The sequence below is a fragment of the Centruroides sculpturatus genome, unplaced genomic scaffold (assembly GCF_000671375.1).
Source record: "Centruroides sculpturatus isolate CEXI.00-Female unplaced genomic scaffold, Cexi_2.0 scaffold2106, whole genome shotgun sequence".
Classification (NCBI taxonomy): Eukaryota; Metazoa; Arthropoda; class Arachnida; order Scorpiones; family Buthidae; genus Centruroides; species Centruroides sculpturatus.
The window spans coordinates 45,791-63,119 of record NW_019386222.1 but is presented as its reverse complement, the minus strand read 5'-3'; the positions used below and the strand labels follow the sequence as shown (position 1 = coordinate 63,119).

General features: G+C 29.9%; 1 protein-coding gene across 1 annotated transcript in view; it reads right to left on the bottom strand.

Annotated features, from left to right (window-relative positions):
- Positions 1-17,329, bottom strand: part of LOC111614149 (organic cation transporter protein-like) — a 49,484-nt gene that overhangs the window by 8,302 nt on the left and 23,853 nt on the right. The window contains exons 11-14 of the mRNA XM_023355529.1: positions 5,399-5,553; positions 5,163-5,331; positions 4,951-5,098; positions 4,774-4,868 (exon numbers count right to left, since the gene is read on the bottom strand). Coding sequence (XP_023211297.1) covers positions 4,774-4,868; positions 4,951-5,098; positions 5,163-5,331; positions 5,399-5,553 — 567 coding nt within the window. The remainder of the gene's footprint in view (positions 1-4,773; positions 4,869-4,950; positions 5,099-5,162; positions 5,332-5,398; positions 5,554-17,329) is intronic.

Sequence of the window (17,329 nt, the reverse complement as noted above, 5' to 3'; positions counted from 1 at the left end):
CACAAAGGTACAGCCCTAAAACAAAGAACACAGACAAAAAAAAAGTCAGCAGAATCTTGACATTGCTTTTTGTGCGGAGAATAATTTGAGGAGTTCTAATTGAAGAATAAGGTATTTAAGTTAAATTTTAAAATTTCCAGGAATTCTCGAGAAACTTCTTTTTCCATAAGGTTTGTAATAAAGTGAGCAAAGTTTAAATATTAAATACGCTCGAGTAAAGTGCTTACTACATTGGGAGGAATATCCATATCCGTAAAACCCTATTCGATGTACTGCACTTAACAGAAAAACATACTTTTAGGAAAATTATTCCATAGAACACCTCAATTTAAATTGTTTTCTAATCATTTCTGCTTTGTACCTGGTCAATTAATGGATAAATCATGAACCATTCACTGAATCCTTGGTTCATCTATCGAAACTTTACAAAAGTGATTAAATTTGATTTTATAGAAACACTACTGAGATGAATTATCATTACTTTAACAAGAAAATTTATCATTACTTTCCCGGCTGTTATAGGGGAGATCGGGGCAACTTCGGCATGCGGGGCAAGTTTGTCAAGCGCTTTTTTTAAAAAACAAATTTAAAAAAAACTTTGATTATAGGTTAGGCAGTTGAGTTTCATTGGTGGCTTGTTGAGTGTAGTGTTTTTATTGTTCTCCAACAAGCGTAGTTGAATTATCAAGCAAATTTTCATTTTCGTTCAATTCCATATAATATTTTTTTTCCATTTATATTGAATTGGCAGGTTTTGTTATAATTCCATGATAACGAAAGTTACTTTTCCTGTTAGAAGGATGTAACTTCAACTTATTCACGTGGCCAGATCGTGGCTTGGCATTCTGTTCTCAGGGTTGTACTTAATGTTTCGAAATCATGACTAGCGGGGTAAGATCGGCAACATAAAGCCACATTAGAAGCAAAGGATAAAAATCAAACAGATGATAAATGAAAACATGTTTGCATTTGTTATTCATGTATATATGTCTTTGAACTTGCATTTCGTTGTAATAATATTAAATGGGTGTTGGATTTGTATTTCTTTGTTTTAATAGTGAATTCCAACTTATACATTGTTAATAACATAATTTTATATACGTGCCTATCTTGCCCCATTACTGTTGCCCCTATACCAGGGGCAACTTTAATAAAAATAATTAAAATAATTACAACTTTACAAAAAGAGAGAAGTTGCCGATCTTGCCCCTATACCCGGGGCAACTTCGTCAATTTCTCTCTTCTTGTAAAGTTGTAATTATTTTAATTATTTTTATTTCCAAACTGATTTTAACCAGTTCTATAGTAAGGTAACATTCCAATAGACAATATGCAAAAGGTTTTTTTCAGTTTACAGCAGTATTTATTACACAAAATTTAAGTAAAGCTTAACATGCCGATCTTGCCCCGATCTCCCCTATATAACTGGGAAGTACGGCGATCGAGCAAAAATGATCTCCTCCCGAGATTTTTAGTTTTGGATTCGAGAGATCTTAAAACGTCGAGAAATGCAACAAAAGATTTGATGTTTTTATCTGTGTGGATGGACATTATTAGTGTATATTTGTGTGTGGTAAGCACGATTTTGTTCATCCTCTTTGAAGCTTAATAACTCGTATGCTCTTTTGTCAAAAATTTCTGAATGTTTTCATGGAGGTTTGTGTATTAGAAAGATTCATGCTATTAAATTTTGGGCCATTAATAAAACTAACAAGTATACTTTTTGATAACAAAAATACACTTTCATATCAAAAGAGGTGTTAATATACGAATATTCTAAATTAGAGTTTCCCAACCAGTACGTAGTGAGATGATGCTAAGTGTGCCATGGCTCAATAACTCCAGGAAGAAAAAAAGTCACAGAGTTTATGATGCTCCCGTGAATATTATAATTATATGTTGATTCAAAAAGCACAATGATTTGCCTGTTACATGTTTATTATCACTGAAGTTTGTGGCAGAAGAAATTCTAACGAGCTTCAAACTTTTACACTTTTGTAGTTATATATAACAGAATCAGTACACGTGTAAATTTGGCGAGTCACGTGTCGATGCCTCCATTCGAAGTTTTGTGAAGCGACAAGAAAATAATGTCTCTGTCTCTGTCGCGTGCATCTATGATCACAAAGCCAAGACCCTGATAACGAGATTTTCATGCTAGGACAGCGTGATACTTCGTCATCGAGTTGTTAAGAAATATTTCGATTGTATTTCTTAACAACCCGATGAAGAAGTAAGTAAAAAGCATTAAGTCAGTATTTTTTATGTACAGTACTTTGTAACTTCTATATTATTTGTATTTTATTTGTGTGCCACGAAATTCTAGGAAGTACGTAGATGTGTCGTGCGTGAGAAAAGACTTTCTAAATCACAAAATCCAAGCCCAGATTTTAGGATTGCGTTTTTAATAAAAGAATAAAAACTTTTTAGTTTCAAATGTAGCTGAATATAACAAAGATAAATTTATATTTAAAATAATTAAATTTCTAAATTGCGAAACCACAAATTTTCTTACAAAAAGCCTATATTAAAAGCACTGATTTTGGTAGTAGAGTTGTTTTTCTTCTTGTTGCAGAATGCTGAAACGTGTGAAGTATAGTAAATGGAGGACTGAAGATATGGAAAGGACTATTGCTTCCAATATTTCGTGCCAAAAGCGTCAAGAAATACTCTTAATTTTGGAGTGAAACGAAGAAAATCTAGAAAAGCAATAGAACTACATCACTTTATAAGAAAGATGTTGAAAATTCACAAAGGTACAGCCCTAAAACAAAGAACACAGACAAAAAAAAAGTCAGCAGAATCTTGACATTGCTTTTTGTGCGGAGAATAATTTGAGGAGTTCTAATTGAAGAATAAGGTATTTAAGTTAAATTTTAAAATTTCCAGGAATTCTCGAGAAACTTCTTTTTCCATAAGGTTTGTAATAAAGTGAGCAAAGTTTAAATATTAAATACGCTCGAGTAAAGTGCTTACTACATTGGGAGGAATATCCATATCCGTAAAACCCTATTCGATGTACTGCACTTAACAGAAAAACATACTTTTAGGAAAATTATTCCATAGAACACCTCAATTTAAATTGTTTTCTAATCATTTCTGCTTTGTACCTGGTCAATTAATAGATAAATCATGAACCATTCACTGAATCCTTGGTTCATCTATCGAAACTTTACAAAAGTGATTAAATTTGATTTTATAGAAACACTACTGAGATGAATTATCATTACTTTAACAAGAAAATTTATCATTACTTTCCCGGCTGTTATAGGGGAGATCGGGGCAACTTCGGCATGCGGGGCAAGTTTGTCAAGCGCTTTTTTTAAAAAACAAATTTAAAAAAAACTTTGATTATAGGTTAGGCAGTTGAGTTTCATTGGTGGCTTGTTGAGTGTAGTGTTTTTATTGTTCTCCAACAAGCGTAGTTGAATTATCAAGCAAATTTTCATTTTCGTTGAATTCCATATAATATTTTTTTTCCATTTATATTGAATTGGCAGGTTTTGTTATAATTCCATGATAACGAAAGTTACTTTTCCTGTTAGAAGGATGTAACTTCAACTTATTCACGTGGCCAGATCGTGGCTTGGCATTCTGTTCTCAGGGTTGTACTTAATGTTTCGAAATCATGACTAGCGGGGTAAGATCGGCAACATAAAGCCACATTAGAAGCAAAGGATAAAAATCAAACAGATGATAAATGAAAACATGTTTGCATTTGTTATTCATGTATATATGTCTTTGAACTTGCATTTCGTTGTAATAATATTAAATGGGTGTTGGATTTGTATTTCTTTGTTTTAATAGTGAATTCCAACTTATACATTGTTAATAACATAATTTTATATACGTGCCTATCTTGCCCCATTACTGTTGCCCCTATACCAGGGGCAACTTTAATAAAAATAATTAAAATAATTACAACTTTACAAAAAGAGAGAAGTTGCCGATCTTGCCCCTATACCCGGGGCAACTTCGTCAATTTCTCTCTTCTTGTAAAGTTGTAATTATTTTAATTATTTTTATTTCCAAACTGATTTTAACCAGTTCTATAGTAAGGTAACATTCCAATAGACAATATGCAAAAGGTTTTTTTCAGTTTACAGCAGTATTTATTACACAAAATTTAAGTAAAGCTTAACATGCCGATCTTGCCCCGATCTCCCCTATATAACTGGGAAGTACGGCGATCGAGCAAAAATGATCTCCTCCCGAGATTTTTAGTTTTGGATTCGAGAGATCTTAAAACGTCGAGAAATGCAACAAAAGATTTGATGTTTTTATCTGTGTGGATGGACATTATTAGTGTATATTTGTGTGTGGTAAGCACGATTTTGTTCATCCTCTTTGAAGCTTAATAACTCGTATGCTCTTTTGTCAAAAATTTCTGAATGTTTTCATGGAGGTTTGTGTATTAGAAAGATTCATGCTATTAAATTTTGGTGGTTTAAGATCGACGTGGTGGGGAAATGAAAGGGTTATGTGTCATATCTCCAGTAGGGTCGGAATTAATGACGATTTTACTCGTTATTAGCATTTACAATTTTTTATAAAACCCGTTTCTACCCTCAAAATTAAGCTTTCTTCCATTTTATAATAATTAAAAATATAAAAAGTTTTTAAATAAAATCTCAAGAGAAAGCTCACACAATTTTAACATTTTTGCCGGGAAAGTTAGCAACTCGTTGCTGGATTTTTATGAAGCAAAATTAAAAAGAGCTTATAAAAATGTTTAAAAATCGTCAAAAAAATAATAAAATTTACAAAACTTACCAAACGGTATATAAAATTAAACTTATTCTTCTTAAATTAGGACATTTCATTATATCCAAAAATGTTATTTGTTTATTATCCTTTCCTTCGCTCTCCTGAAATGTAAAAAACTCTTGTCTTTATAAAGAAATTAATTGAAATAAAAGTTAAATTAATATTTGAAGAAAATTTATTTACTATCATAATCTTTTCTGATATCGATTGTAATTTTTCATTTAAGTTGACTACATTTCTTTTATTCAACTTGGCAGCATATCTGAGTATTTCTTCAGCTTCGTTAACTCTACCTTGGGAAAGAAGCCATCTTGGAGATTCCGGAATTATCCTATTTTCAGAATTCTAAAATTAACTTACAAAAATGTCTTAAGTAAATAGCAAATAATGAATACCTCCACAATGGAAAGAAAATTATGAAAGACAAAGCAGATATTAATTCAATATGAAACCAATCTCTGAAAAGCCACACAAGCCCAGGAAGAATCATCTGCCCTAATGCCCATCCAGCTGTACCAAATAATCCAACCAAAAGTCTATATTCTTTTCCAACCACTTCCGTTGCTACGTATTGAACATAATTAGCATAACATAATGTTATTAAAAGTTAAATATAATTAATTATACTTACACAATACATAGATAATCAAAAACGAAGATGCTCTTCCCAGTGCAAGAAAAAATCGGCATATGGCAAACATCCAGAAATTTTGAGAAAATGTACTTATCATACCGAAGATAAACGTCCATACCACACATATGTAAAATGTACGCTTTCTTCCAAATCTAATTTTTAGTCATAACATATGATAAATTNTCTACTGTAAATGTGTTTTGTTAAAACTCAGAACGTTCTTTTAAAAAATTAAATAAATCAATAATTCTGAATTTTAGAATCATATCATAAAATAGTCAAAATAAAAAAGATTGTTTCACAAATGATAAGTTCTTCTTTAAATATTCTAAAATGATAGGAAAAACTATTTGCTAGCATTCCAGAAAATATACCACACACAAAACAGAATACATGCTTATAAATCAAAATGTATCTAAATTTTCCACAAAATCGGTTTATAATATCCTAATGGTTGTGTACCAACAAAAATAAGTTGGTCATACTTCAATTTACCAATTTAGAGAGTTATGAATAGCATTCCCAAACTTTCAAATAATTATTTAGAATGTTTAATTCAAATGTTTATTAAATAATTTAGAACATTAAATATTACTAAATAAAATTTTTAACAAATATAAAAATTCAAAGAAAATTTAAAGATAAATGTTTTTAAATCAAATATTTTATTTAAAAAAAATCTTACTTGAATTTGAAAAGAATTAACACTGTCATCCAAAAAATGAATTTCTACCGACATCATTTTGCTCATTTTCTGATTCTCAGAAATCTGATGGGCAGTTTTGCCATTACTGGTTATGTCTTGATCAATATCATTTGAGGTCATCATCTTTGAATCAATCTGACATTCTGAAAGTCATAAGTATTTCTTTAAAATTTATTTATATCTAAAGTTTTCTTAAATTAAAACCAGAAAATTTTATAAAATTATTTCATATGATTCTGTTAAAATAAACTTAAGAAATTTATTCACTCTTCTGTACGAATGTTATGAAATTTTCCGATTAATATATCAGCGCATTCAGAATGTAAGTACTATTATTAACAGATCTTATTTTTATCAGATTTGCCATACCCTAAACTACATTTCTACACAGTTTCCATCATTATTGAGGCATTTATCATAAATAGGCACCCAGAGGCAGACTGGCAGTTCTGGCAGATCTCTTTTGATTTCTTCAAAACAATTTTAATAGCAAAAGTTTTAATTAAAAGAAAGTTATCCAGAAGCACACAGATTTTGATTTGTAAAATGTTTCTAACGATTTTTATAAGAAAAGCATCAAAAAGCTTTTCTTATAAAATTGATGGAAAAATGTCATATCTAACACTTTATATTGGATTAAATAAATATTTTTTATGTAAGATCTATTAAAACATATTTAAAAAAACAATGTTACTTGTGACTCATTCCAATATTTTATAGTATCTCATTTCTTAAAAAATTTTTACTTTTTACATCTAAACAAGTAATTATTTATTGTGACATCATCACAATACCAGGTTACAATTTTTAATCATATTTTTAATTTATTTCATTTAAAATATATGCTCTCCACCTCAAATTAGTACTGTAGCATTGTGCCCCTGTACATCATACTTTTCCGTTAGTATAGAGTTATGCCAGTCATCTATGTAATTCCTTTCAGGGGAAAAGTTTTGAATTGAAATAACATGGCTTTTGGTTTCCATCAGAAGTTTGTATATAGTTAATTGGAGCCTCATGCCCTTAAGTTTTCCATATCTGGTATTGATTTTCATGTATCTAACTCTATTCTCAAGATTAAGGAAAGATAGCCAGACAGACAACAGTGAGAATTTATAGGTCTACAATTTTTTCAAATTGCAGTCCAATTAATAGTTAAATGTTTGTTCTACTATATATCTTTAAATTTACATAATATATCATAATGTTTTAAGCTTTGATTGTTTGATTTTATTTCAGTGAGTTTCTACTTTTCCTCTATTTTACTGATACTGATTTATTTTCTTTAAGACTAAATTAGATAAGTCTACATTAGGATAACTTCAAGCAAGAGATATAAAAAAATATTTTACTGTTTCAATTGTTAATCAATACAATTTTAATTTCTTCTATAAATTATTAAGTGGACTAATTACAAAAGACTAATTGTATTATTTCTATATAATTAATTTCCACAACACTTATCTCATTGAAAATTATTTATTAACTTTAACAAATGTTTTCAACCTGTTCTACAGGCCATCTTCAGGTTTTTTAAAAAGCCATGAAACATTGATAACTGTTTTTTTTTTTTTTAACAGAACAGTTGATAACACATTTAAATTACAAAATCTTATGTTAATAAATTTTATGTGTTTTTTTTTTTTAATAGAACGGTGTTTAAATTTAAACTGCGCTCCATTCAGAAATGGAAATCCACCATCTTATTTTCATTTTATTTTCTCAGGATATTACAGTACGAAAATACATTAAATACATGTTTAGTACGTATTTAGTAGGGGCCTAAGTGAATAACTCTAGAGAATTAGATTCTGCTAATAGAGAACTGTTCCCAGCAGGGAAGACCATTGAAGAGCCTCCTTGATCATCAGCTAGTGAAACGTCTGCAAAACATTTTAATAATTGATCGTTCTATATTCCTATTCGAAAGAACCCTTGGGAAAATATTCAGATTGGTGTAACTACCTCCTAAAACAGAATGCGAGGGAAAACCTGGAAAGAGGAAAACTTACAACAGAATACAGTATATAAATGACGTCAAAAAAGCCTTACTGCGTGATCAAGTAATTAGCTTTATTAGGAAAATGAATGGTAAGAAAGCAACACGCTGTCCACCAACCATGGATTGTTTAGAGGTTAGAGTGTTTAGGGGATAAACACTGATAAAGTTATTTACAGTAACTTCTATTTCATTCATACTTGTTAAAATATAAAATTGAAAAAATATTGAAACTTCTATTTTTTATTATTACACAATTCTTATAAAATCATCAACAAGTACGTTTTTCAATTTCTTAACACACAATTGATAGCTTCATTCTGTTAAAAAATATTAATAATGACAATGGAAATTTAAACAAATGTAATAACTAGTAAATTGACATATGTAGCTCATATATTTTAATTTTTCGTACATACTTAAAAATTTGTCTTACTATATTCGATCGGTAACCAAACACAATATGAGGCTGCCTAAAGTCATTGTAGTAATAAAGATAATACACATTATTTTGATATTTGTAACATAATTTTGTTTACAAGCATAGAATGAATTGTATCTTAGTGTTTATGATATAAAAATAACGATGTTCATATTCACGGCTTTTAAAAAATGTAGCAACGAGTTGCGTGGCTTTGCCGGAAAAAAAGTTAAAGTTATGTGCTGCGCCATCTGTTATGAGATTTTATTTTAAAAACTTTTTTTTATATTATTAATAATTATAAAACTACAAAACGTTTAATTCTGAAGGTAGATATGACTTTTATAAAAACTTGCAATTGCTTAACTGAACTTAATAAAGAGTAAAATCTTCATTAAGTTCGATCCCACTCTATCTCTCCACCCTTAGACCTTTAACCACCAAAATTTAACAGCACCAATGCCTCTAATATACAAATCTTCCTGAAAAATTTCAAAAATTTTAGACAAAAGGCACAGGAGTTACTAAGCTAAAAAATCGTGCCTCTAACATACATACATACAGAAAAACTCCAACTTTTTTGCATTTCTCTACGTTTCAAAGTGTTCCCCCGCGTCCAAAAATGTAAAAAACTTGAAAAGGGTCATGACCAATCGCCATACATTCTCTGTTATATATTACAGCAGGAAAAGTAAAAGAAAAATGCAAATAAACCCTTATCATAATGACTTTATAAATTATCGTCGAACTTTCAAAGACAGATAGTTCAAATCAAGTTATTATGACTTGAAAGAGTAATTGAAACTAAACATTAAAAGATAAAAGGACTGATTATCTTGAAATACAAAGAATTTCGAGCAAAATAATGTAAGAAAGCCGCAATTGCAGCTGTCTCAAGCGTCTTCTCAAGCGGTTAGATAAAGCATCTTAAATTTTTCCTGTCTTTTTGCTTATCTAATAAAATTTACTTATACGTATATGCGTTTAATTTTAATATTTCCTTAATGAGTAATTATTATTATAAATGTTATAATAAATCAAAAACAATAATAAGTAAATAAAAAACATCAATGAAACAATATTTATTTAAATTATAACATGTTTTCATAAGGATAATAATCTAACTTGTATTTGTATATTGATGATAAAATGTCTGTCTGTTAGTCTGTATATTTCCTGTCTACATTACGATCGATCGGCGTTAAATTTTTTAACTACTCTCTAAGACCTTGCGTAAAATACGAGCTGTCATAAAACCTGAGTATCTTCACCTCCCTCCCGTTCATTCCCCTTATTAAGTTCTAAATCCTTTGACGGCGGATCCGTATTAAATTTTTCATAGGACCGTGAGAAAAGTATAGTCTACCATACAATTCGAATACCCTTGATTTCATCCCCTTGAAACTTTGTGATAATTTAAATATAATGCATTATTGTATTATAAGCATTGAGTAATAATTAATTAATGAAGGAGCTACACGATTCCTAAATCCTAATCTTAGTAAAGGATCTTTTAAATTTCGAAGCTCCTCCTAATAACGTTGTATATTTGAGTTGGTCTAAAATAACCAAAAACTATGGCTTTAATTTTAATGTTTATCCTTATAATGCTCAAAATTTTATACAACACCTAGCAGATATGCCTGGAATTTTATAGAACGATTATTACAAACGAGAAACACCTGTCATGTCTGCAACCCGTTCTATAAAATTTACAGTCTTTTATTAGTTAATATTTTAAATTAAGAAATTTATCTTTGATTAAATTCTAATTATTATTTGTAATTAGAGAAATATAACAAAGGTACTTTTTAATAAATGTTTCAATAAATTATTTAATAATTTAAATATATATATGATGTATATACTCATTAACTTTAAATAAATTATTTATATAAAGAATTATTAAATTATTGTACATTACTATAAATAATTAAATAATATTAAAATATTATATACTCGTGCTATACAATACTGTGTATATAATTTGCTTATCGATTCCCCCTTTTCAAATTTTGATCGACCCGGTTGGGCAAGCTCATCTATATTTCTCTAAGGGTGTATTTTATTTCATTATCGTAACGTTGTTAACTAAATAACTTTTATCAAATTATAATTGTTTTGTTTATATAGCAAGAAAAAGAAATAAAGAAACAAACGTTAGCGGTGAATAAATTAAGTGATCCATTCAGTTCTCATCATTGGCATACATTGTTCCAACAAATTTCATTTGTAACTAAGAAAGTAATAGGCTAGAAGGTAGGGAAACCCATTATGGCCCACCAAGTTTGGGCTATTATTTTGACCAATTCCATTCCCCAGAAACGACTAAGCTATCTCCTTAATCTAGGTAATAGAGTAATCATTTCACGGAAAAGAATTGGAATTGATCAAAATAATAGTCCAAACTCGGTAGGCCATAATGGACTCACTTACCTGATAGTATTTTTTCTAACTGAAAAAAATATATGTAATTCTTCTATTTTAAGTTGATAGTTTTTCCGCCATTTTAAAAAATTCCCATAATTAATTGGAAATCGCTACCATTTCGCGTAAAGTGTGTAGGCACGTAGGGCAGCGATTTCGTGCTTTATAAATAATCAGTGGCGGCATAATCCCGCTAAATGGAAAGCCAGCATGACAGTTATTTCGTCATCGGATTTCAAATTTTATTAATCCGAATGGAGAATAGCCGTATGACGAAATTAAAGAATGATATACTGAGTGAGTAGAATGGATTAGTAATAAAGAATTATTATATTGAATGACGAATGAAAAATCATTTATCTGTCTGTAGAAGTATATAATTACGAAAAATGTGAGACTTAACAAATCAATCAGAGATTCAATTATGACGCCTTCCATTCATAAAGGTCTAACAATCAAGCTCCAGAAAACTAGAAGTGCCATCATTCTCCTCCAGCTTCGAAGATTTAGTCGAGAATTTCAAGTACTTACAGCACTATTTACTTTCCCTCCTGTTATATATTATATATAAAAGAGAGAAAGTATGGCTATCGATCAAAAAATGATCTCCCCAAGATATTTTTTTTATATTTTTGGACTCGAGGTATCTTGAAACGTCGAGAAATGCAACAAAATTCGGGTTTTTTTCCTGTATATACGGATGTTAGTGTATGTTTGTATGTGTGGGGGGAGTACGATTTGTTCGCCCTCTTTAAAGCTTAATTATTCCTGTGCTTTTTGTCGAAAATTTACGAAATTTTGCAGGGAGGTTTGTTTATTAGAGGGATCGATGCTATTAAATTTTGGTGGTTAACGGTTGAAGGGGTATGGAGATAATGGAGAGTCGCGTGTATCCCCAATAGGATCGAACTTAACAATGCTTTTACTGGTTATTAGCATTTACAATTTTTTTTATAAAACCCATCCCTACCTCAAAATTAAGGTTTTTTCCGTTTTATAATAGTTAAAAATATAACAAATTTTTAAATAAAATATGATAATAAATGGTACAACCAAAAATTTTAAACGTTGCTGGACTTTTTTAACAGCTGCCGTAATTCGCATATATTTATTAAATATTTATCTAATTACCTTCGTGTTTATAGTTGTTTGACATGAAAATAATTCCTACGCCGGAGGATAATAATGGCGGCAAATCCGGTTCCGTTACAGTCAAGTTCTATTCTACCCTTCGAAATTTACTTTCTTAAAAAAAAATTGACATGAAAGGTGTTATTTTTTAAACTTGAAATATTTTTTCTGTTATTAGCCAGGTAAAACAAAACGTGCTTTATTAACGTGTGATGATTGCTAAAGATTCATATAATTATTTAATTGTAAGGAATAATACAAATACAATCTATTTTGCAGCATAAAAGAGCTTAGGCCTATATCAGCGACGTCGTTACCCCCGCGCTTGTCAGATGTTTAACTTATGTAAATTTATGCAAATTATTTATTTTTTATCTCGTGTTACATAACTTTTCAAATTCTTATAGTTAATATTATAAGTTATTAAATTAAATACTGATAAAATTTTATCCGTATTAATTAGGCTACATTTTTAAAATAATTGTTTTTTTATAGCCATTTAGAAATAGAAGAAAAAACTCGAGGATAGTTCTTTTCGATGCAAATAAATAAACTATAATATATTATAAAGAAAATGTCACTTTGTAATGTAAATTAGTGATTTTATAATAGAGACGGGATCGTCCATTAATTAAGTGTACAATAGGAGGAAGAGGTTGCGAAACTTATCATTGTAACTTACATGATGGGGAGGGAAGGGTCGAGACATTGTCTATGTAGACTTTTTTTTAGTGGTAATATTAGTATACAAATTCTTTCTTATAAGCCTAATTACTAGTCATGTGAATAGTTCAGTTAGAAAAATATTTTCAGTACTTTTTAAAGTCATTTCTTCTACTTCAGGGGGGTTCTGTACGTAAACTATTTCACACGTAATTAAAGGGAAGGGAATTTGACAATAGTAGGCCTACATAATTGTACTCAAAACAGAAGGAAGAGATCAAAAATGGCTCATAAACTATACGTAATTAATGGAAGACCCTAGCTTGAAATTCTTCTATTACTTAAGTTTAAAAAATTTGTATATACTGTACATACAATTTTTATGCTAGCAGGCTCGCGTCACAGTCATGCCGCTAATATATACACGATTTACTCTGTATTAAATTATTTTTGTTTCTCAATGGAGATTGTATTTGTTTTCGTTACGGTTAAATAATTATTAGCATCTTTACGTCCATATTAGGTAATGCTATTTTATAGTTTACGACTACCACCTCACCCTCTTGTAAAGCTGTATAAGGCGCCGTATATACTCATCCCAAAATTACGTAATGCATTCTTAGATCGACCCCTTTAATAGCACTAAGGAATAACACACAGCACAGGGTACCGAACGTTAAGTTTCTTTACTAATTACTACAAACTATTAGCATAAATTGTAGGTGTTCGCTATGCAATTCTTTGGAAACAAAAACGAATCATTACGTTACAGAATGCCGAGATCCTAGCATTACGTCACATTTTTGTAAACTCCCCTAACTCCTCGTAACGCATCATAGATGACACCGTTTTTGATTGGCCATGTATGATATTATTCGATGCTTATATTCCTCTATATATATAGGCTATAAGGAATGCACTATTATAGATAATTTTTAATTGTATATATTATAAAAGACATCATCGACATGTTTCTATTATTTTATAAATAACTTGATTTCATAATAACGTTAGAATTTTAAGCTTTGTTTTAAAGTATAAAATATAATGACATATTTCTCCTTTCTTTTATCATCTATTGTGTTTAATGTCAAATAATTGCATTCTCATCTATTCATGAAATTAGCAAAATTACCAAAGATTATACACAAGTAAGCCTACTTTTAACAATGAATAATATAACATTTCAGTTTTAAATGTCTGATATTTTTTTAATATATCATATGTATATCATATGATAGCCGTTTGATCAAGAAAAATCTGATAAAAATTTTAATTTATCAGGACTCTTGACGACAGTTAGGATAATAAAATGTTTTAAACTTCCGGCTTTCAGGAGGACAATTTTGACCATGGGTAAGACGATAGGGCTAGGCAGAAGAAAATCTAGACGAATTTCTTTTAAATTAAGTAAAATTAGGTTTATTAACGAATAAAATAGTATAAATCTTTAGAAATTTATACAATAAATCTTAACACATTAAATGAATAAATAAAGTATAAAATTATATCTGGTGGAATACATACATTTCCTAATTCCTTAATATCAAAATAACTCATTACTATTTTCTAAATAATTATTCAATACAACAAAACTACCTTTGTTTCTGAGAGAGAATTTTACCTCTAAATCTTTTCTAATTCTTCCCTTCCTTCTGGAGATAAATTCTTTTGTTCTGTGTCGAATTTAGGCGAGGAATTTTCTGTAGGATGGCGGGAAACAACTAGGGTGGAGGTATCCCTATTCCAGTCTTCAACTGGGTTACCGCGCCTATTCTATCGTGGTTGGCCCTATTTATTTCATTTTAATTGTCCAATCATCTGGGACAATTGGGTCACCTGAGGAGAGAAGCAACAAGGATCTTTCTTGTTGAATTGGTATCAAAGTTAACATCTCTCCTCGTAAACGACAGAAACTTCCCATAAAAACGAAAGAAAGTCCTGTTGTGACTCACGACTTAATTCTTAATTTAACTAAAAGTTCATTTTTGTTTATTAAATATTATATAAATTTACACTTATAAAAACAATTATGGTCCCCTGGATCTGGATCTCACATTTATATTTATTCACAGTAATATATATATCAAATTTTCGATGGATATTTATATTATATATATTGATATCCAGGGAATATTAATTATACAGGGAATATATATATATATATTCCCTGTATAATTTATATAGAGACTTTTCCATCGAAAATTTGATTTGAAAGCACCAAAGAAAAAGCTTTCAGCTTTCAGTGTATTTTTTATGAAAGTTGGGAAGAAGGTTGGGAGAAATTTGTTTTATGATTTTGTCTGTAGAGAGGTTTAGTTGTTTATAAATATGTAGAGGAAACACGAAATGAGTAATCATCGATTACCAAGTGTTTGTGTTAGCTAATCAGATATTATTTTGTCAAATGAGTTACTTATCTTTACATCGAGAAGCGGAAAGGGACGAGCGGGTGGATATATAGGCCTATACAGTATTTCAGACGTATATTATTAGAAAAATTCCAAAGTTAATAAAAAAAATACATTACTATAAATGATTTTATTAATTTAGATTTCAAAACTAACCAAACTAATACAAACTCCTCCAGATGTCGTAACAAATAGCAATGTATTTCATATAAGCTATCTATTAGGGAAAGTAATAATTCCAGCACATCTTTTGGCAAATTTTTTTCTCTACTAACATCTTCTCTAAACCNATAAATAAACTTTTCTTGTTTATTATATAAGTATAAAATAATATTTAAAGTTAGGAGGAGTGAAATTAGAAAAGATATAAAGAATATTAGAACTTAAACAATTGACTGGTTGAAGAAGTTGAGAACTTTAAATAAATTTCTTTAAAATTATCGTACGGTAAGCCAATAGAAAACTTACAAAAAGAAGTTGAAATGAGATTATGTTGCAATGCAAACAACTTCAGGAAATAACTACAAAACTAAATTAAAAAAAAAACCAGCAACGAGTTGCTTAACTTTCCCAACAACAATTGTTAGCGCCATCTGTTATCATATTTTATTTTTAAAAACTTGTTATATTTTTTAACTATTATAAAATGGCAAAAAGCTTAATTTTGAAGGCAGAGACGGGCTTTATAAAAATTTGTAAATACTAATAACGAGTAAAATCGTCATTAAGTCCGACCCTATTAGAGATACATACGACCAACATTATCTCCCTACCCTTTCGACCTTTAACCACCAAAATTTAATAGTATCAATCTCCCTAATAAACAAATCTCGTGCAAAATTTCAGAAATTTTCGACCAAAAAGCACAAAAGTTATTAAGCCTCAAACAGCGTGAACAAAATCGTAGCCCCCACATATCCATATATACAGAAAAACTTCCGAATTTTTTTGCATTTCTCGACGTTTCAAGGTGTCCTAAGTTCAGAAAATGTAAAAATCTTCGGGGGTCATTTTTTACCGATGGCCATACATATATAACAGCCGGGAAAGTAAAAATAGAACAATATTTAATAAAAATCTTGCTGCCGTACACAAGCACGAGAAAAAAACATACATAGGCTAAATTGGTTACTTAAAATACAGTATGTATGAGTATATGGAATTTATCAAAACATTTAACGTGTGAATTCCGTTATGATGTCACCAAACCGAAATATGAGAATAAAAGTTAAACTGTAGTACGAAGAAATGGACAGTTATATTTATGTATGATATTAAAACAGTTGATCGCTATAAATACCTGAAAGAAATTATTGCTTTCATACGTCAGATTACCCCGAGTGTAATCAATATAATATTCAAAGAGTAAATAAAAAAGTTGTTAACATTTTTGTGCGTTAAGATGTCAGTTTTGTGTTGTGAATTTGTTATTTGTTCTACTCAAGTCTGAATTGTACAGTGCATGCCGTTTGCATTTTATTGATACTCTACTAGCTAGAGAGCCATTATTCCTACAGCGACCTTTGACGCTTAACTAGGACATTCCGATCATGCTTTTGAAGGGAGGTTAATCTTTGTAATGACTTTGTGTCATAAATCGCGCCGCATCATTGTACCTATTTTCTTATACTCTCGTGTAACCAACATAATTAAGCGTAATAAACATACTGTTCGGTACGTTATTTAAATTTCCAAGATATTCGGATGCAACATTAGCCTACTACAGTACTTGTAAAGTACTCAAGCATTTCTCACGGCCGTCCAGGCGGTTCTGTTACTGAGCAGGTAACATTAACGGACATTTCAATAAAGAAATGTTTTTATCAGACGTAACTTCTTTCACTTCGGTGAGTGTAATTTCATTTAGTTACGAGTCACGAATTCAGAGAAGGTTATACGCAACGCATTAAAAGGTTGCATAACATTACATAACAACAAATCGAACAAAGCGACACGAAACCGTGCGAAAATTCATTTCACACACCAGACAACAATTGAAGATCTTAGAAACGTTACAAATACCTATAGATATTTGGACATCATTAAAACTACGAACGTTATATAAATTTTTTGAACTCATACTCGTATTCTACAACTGATATCTACTCGGGTCCGAACGAATAAAGAAAGGCAAATGGCTTTCTTTATTCGTTGGCAAGTTTAGCTATTT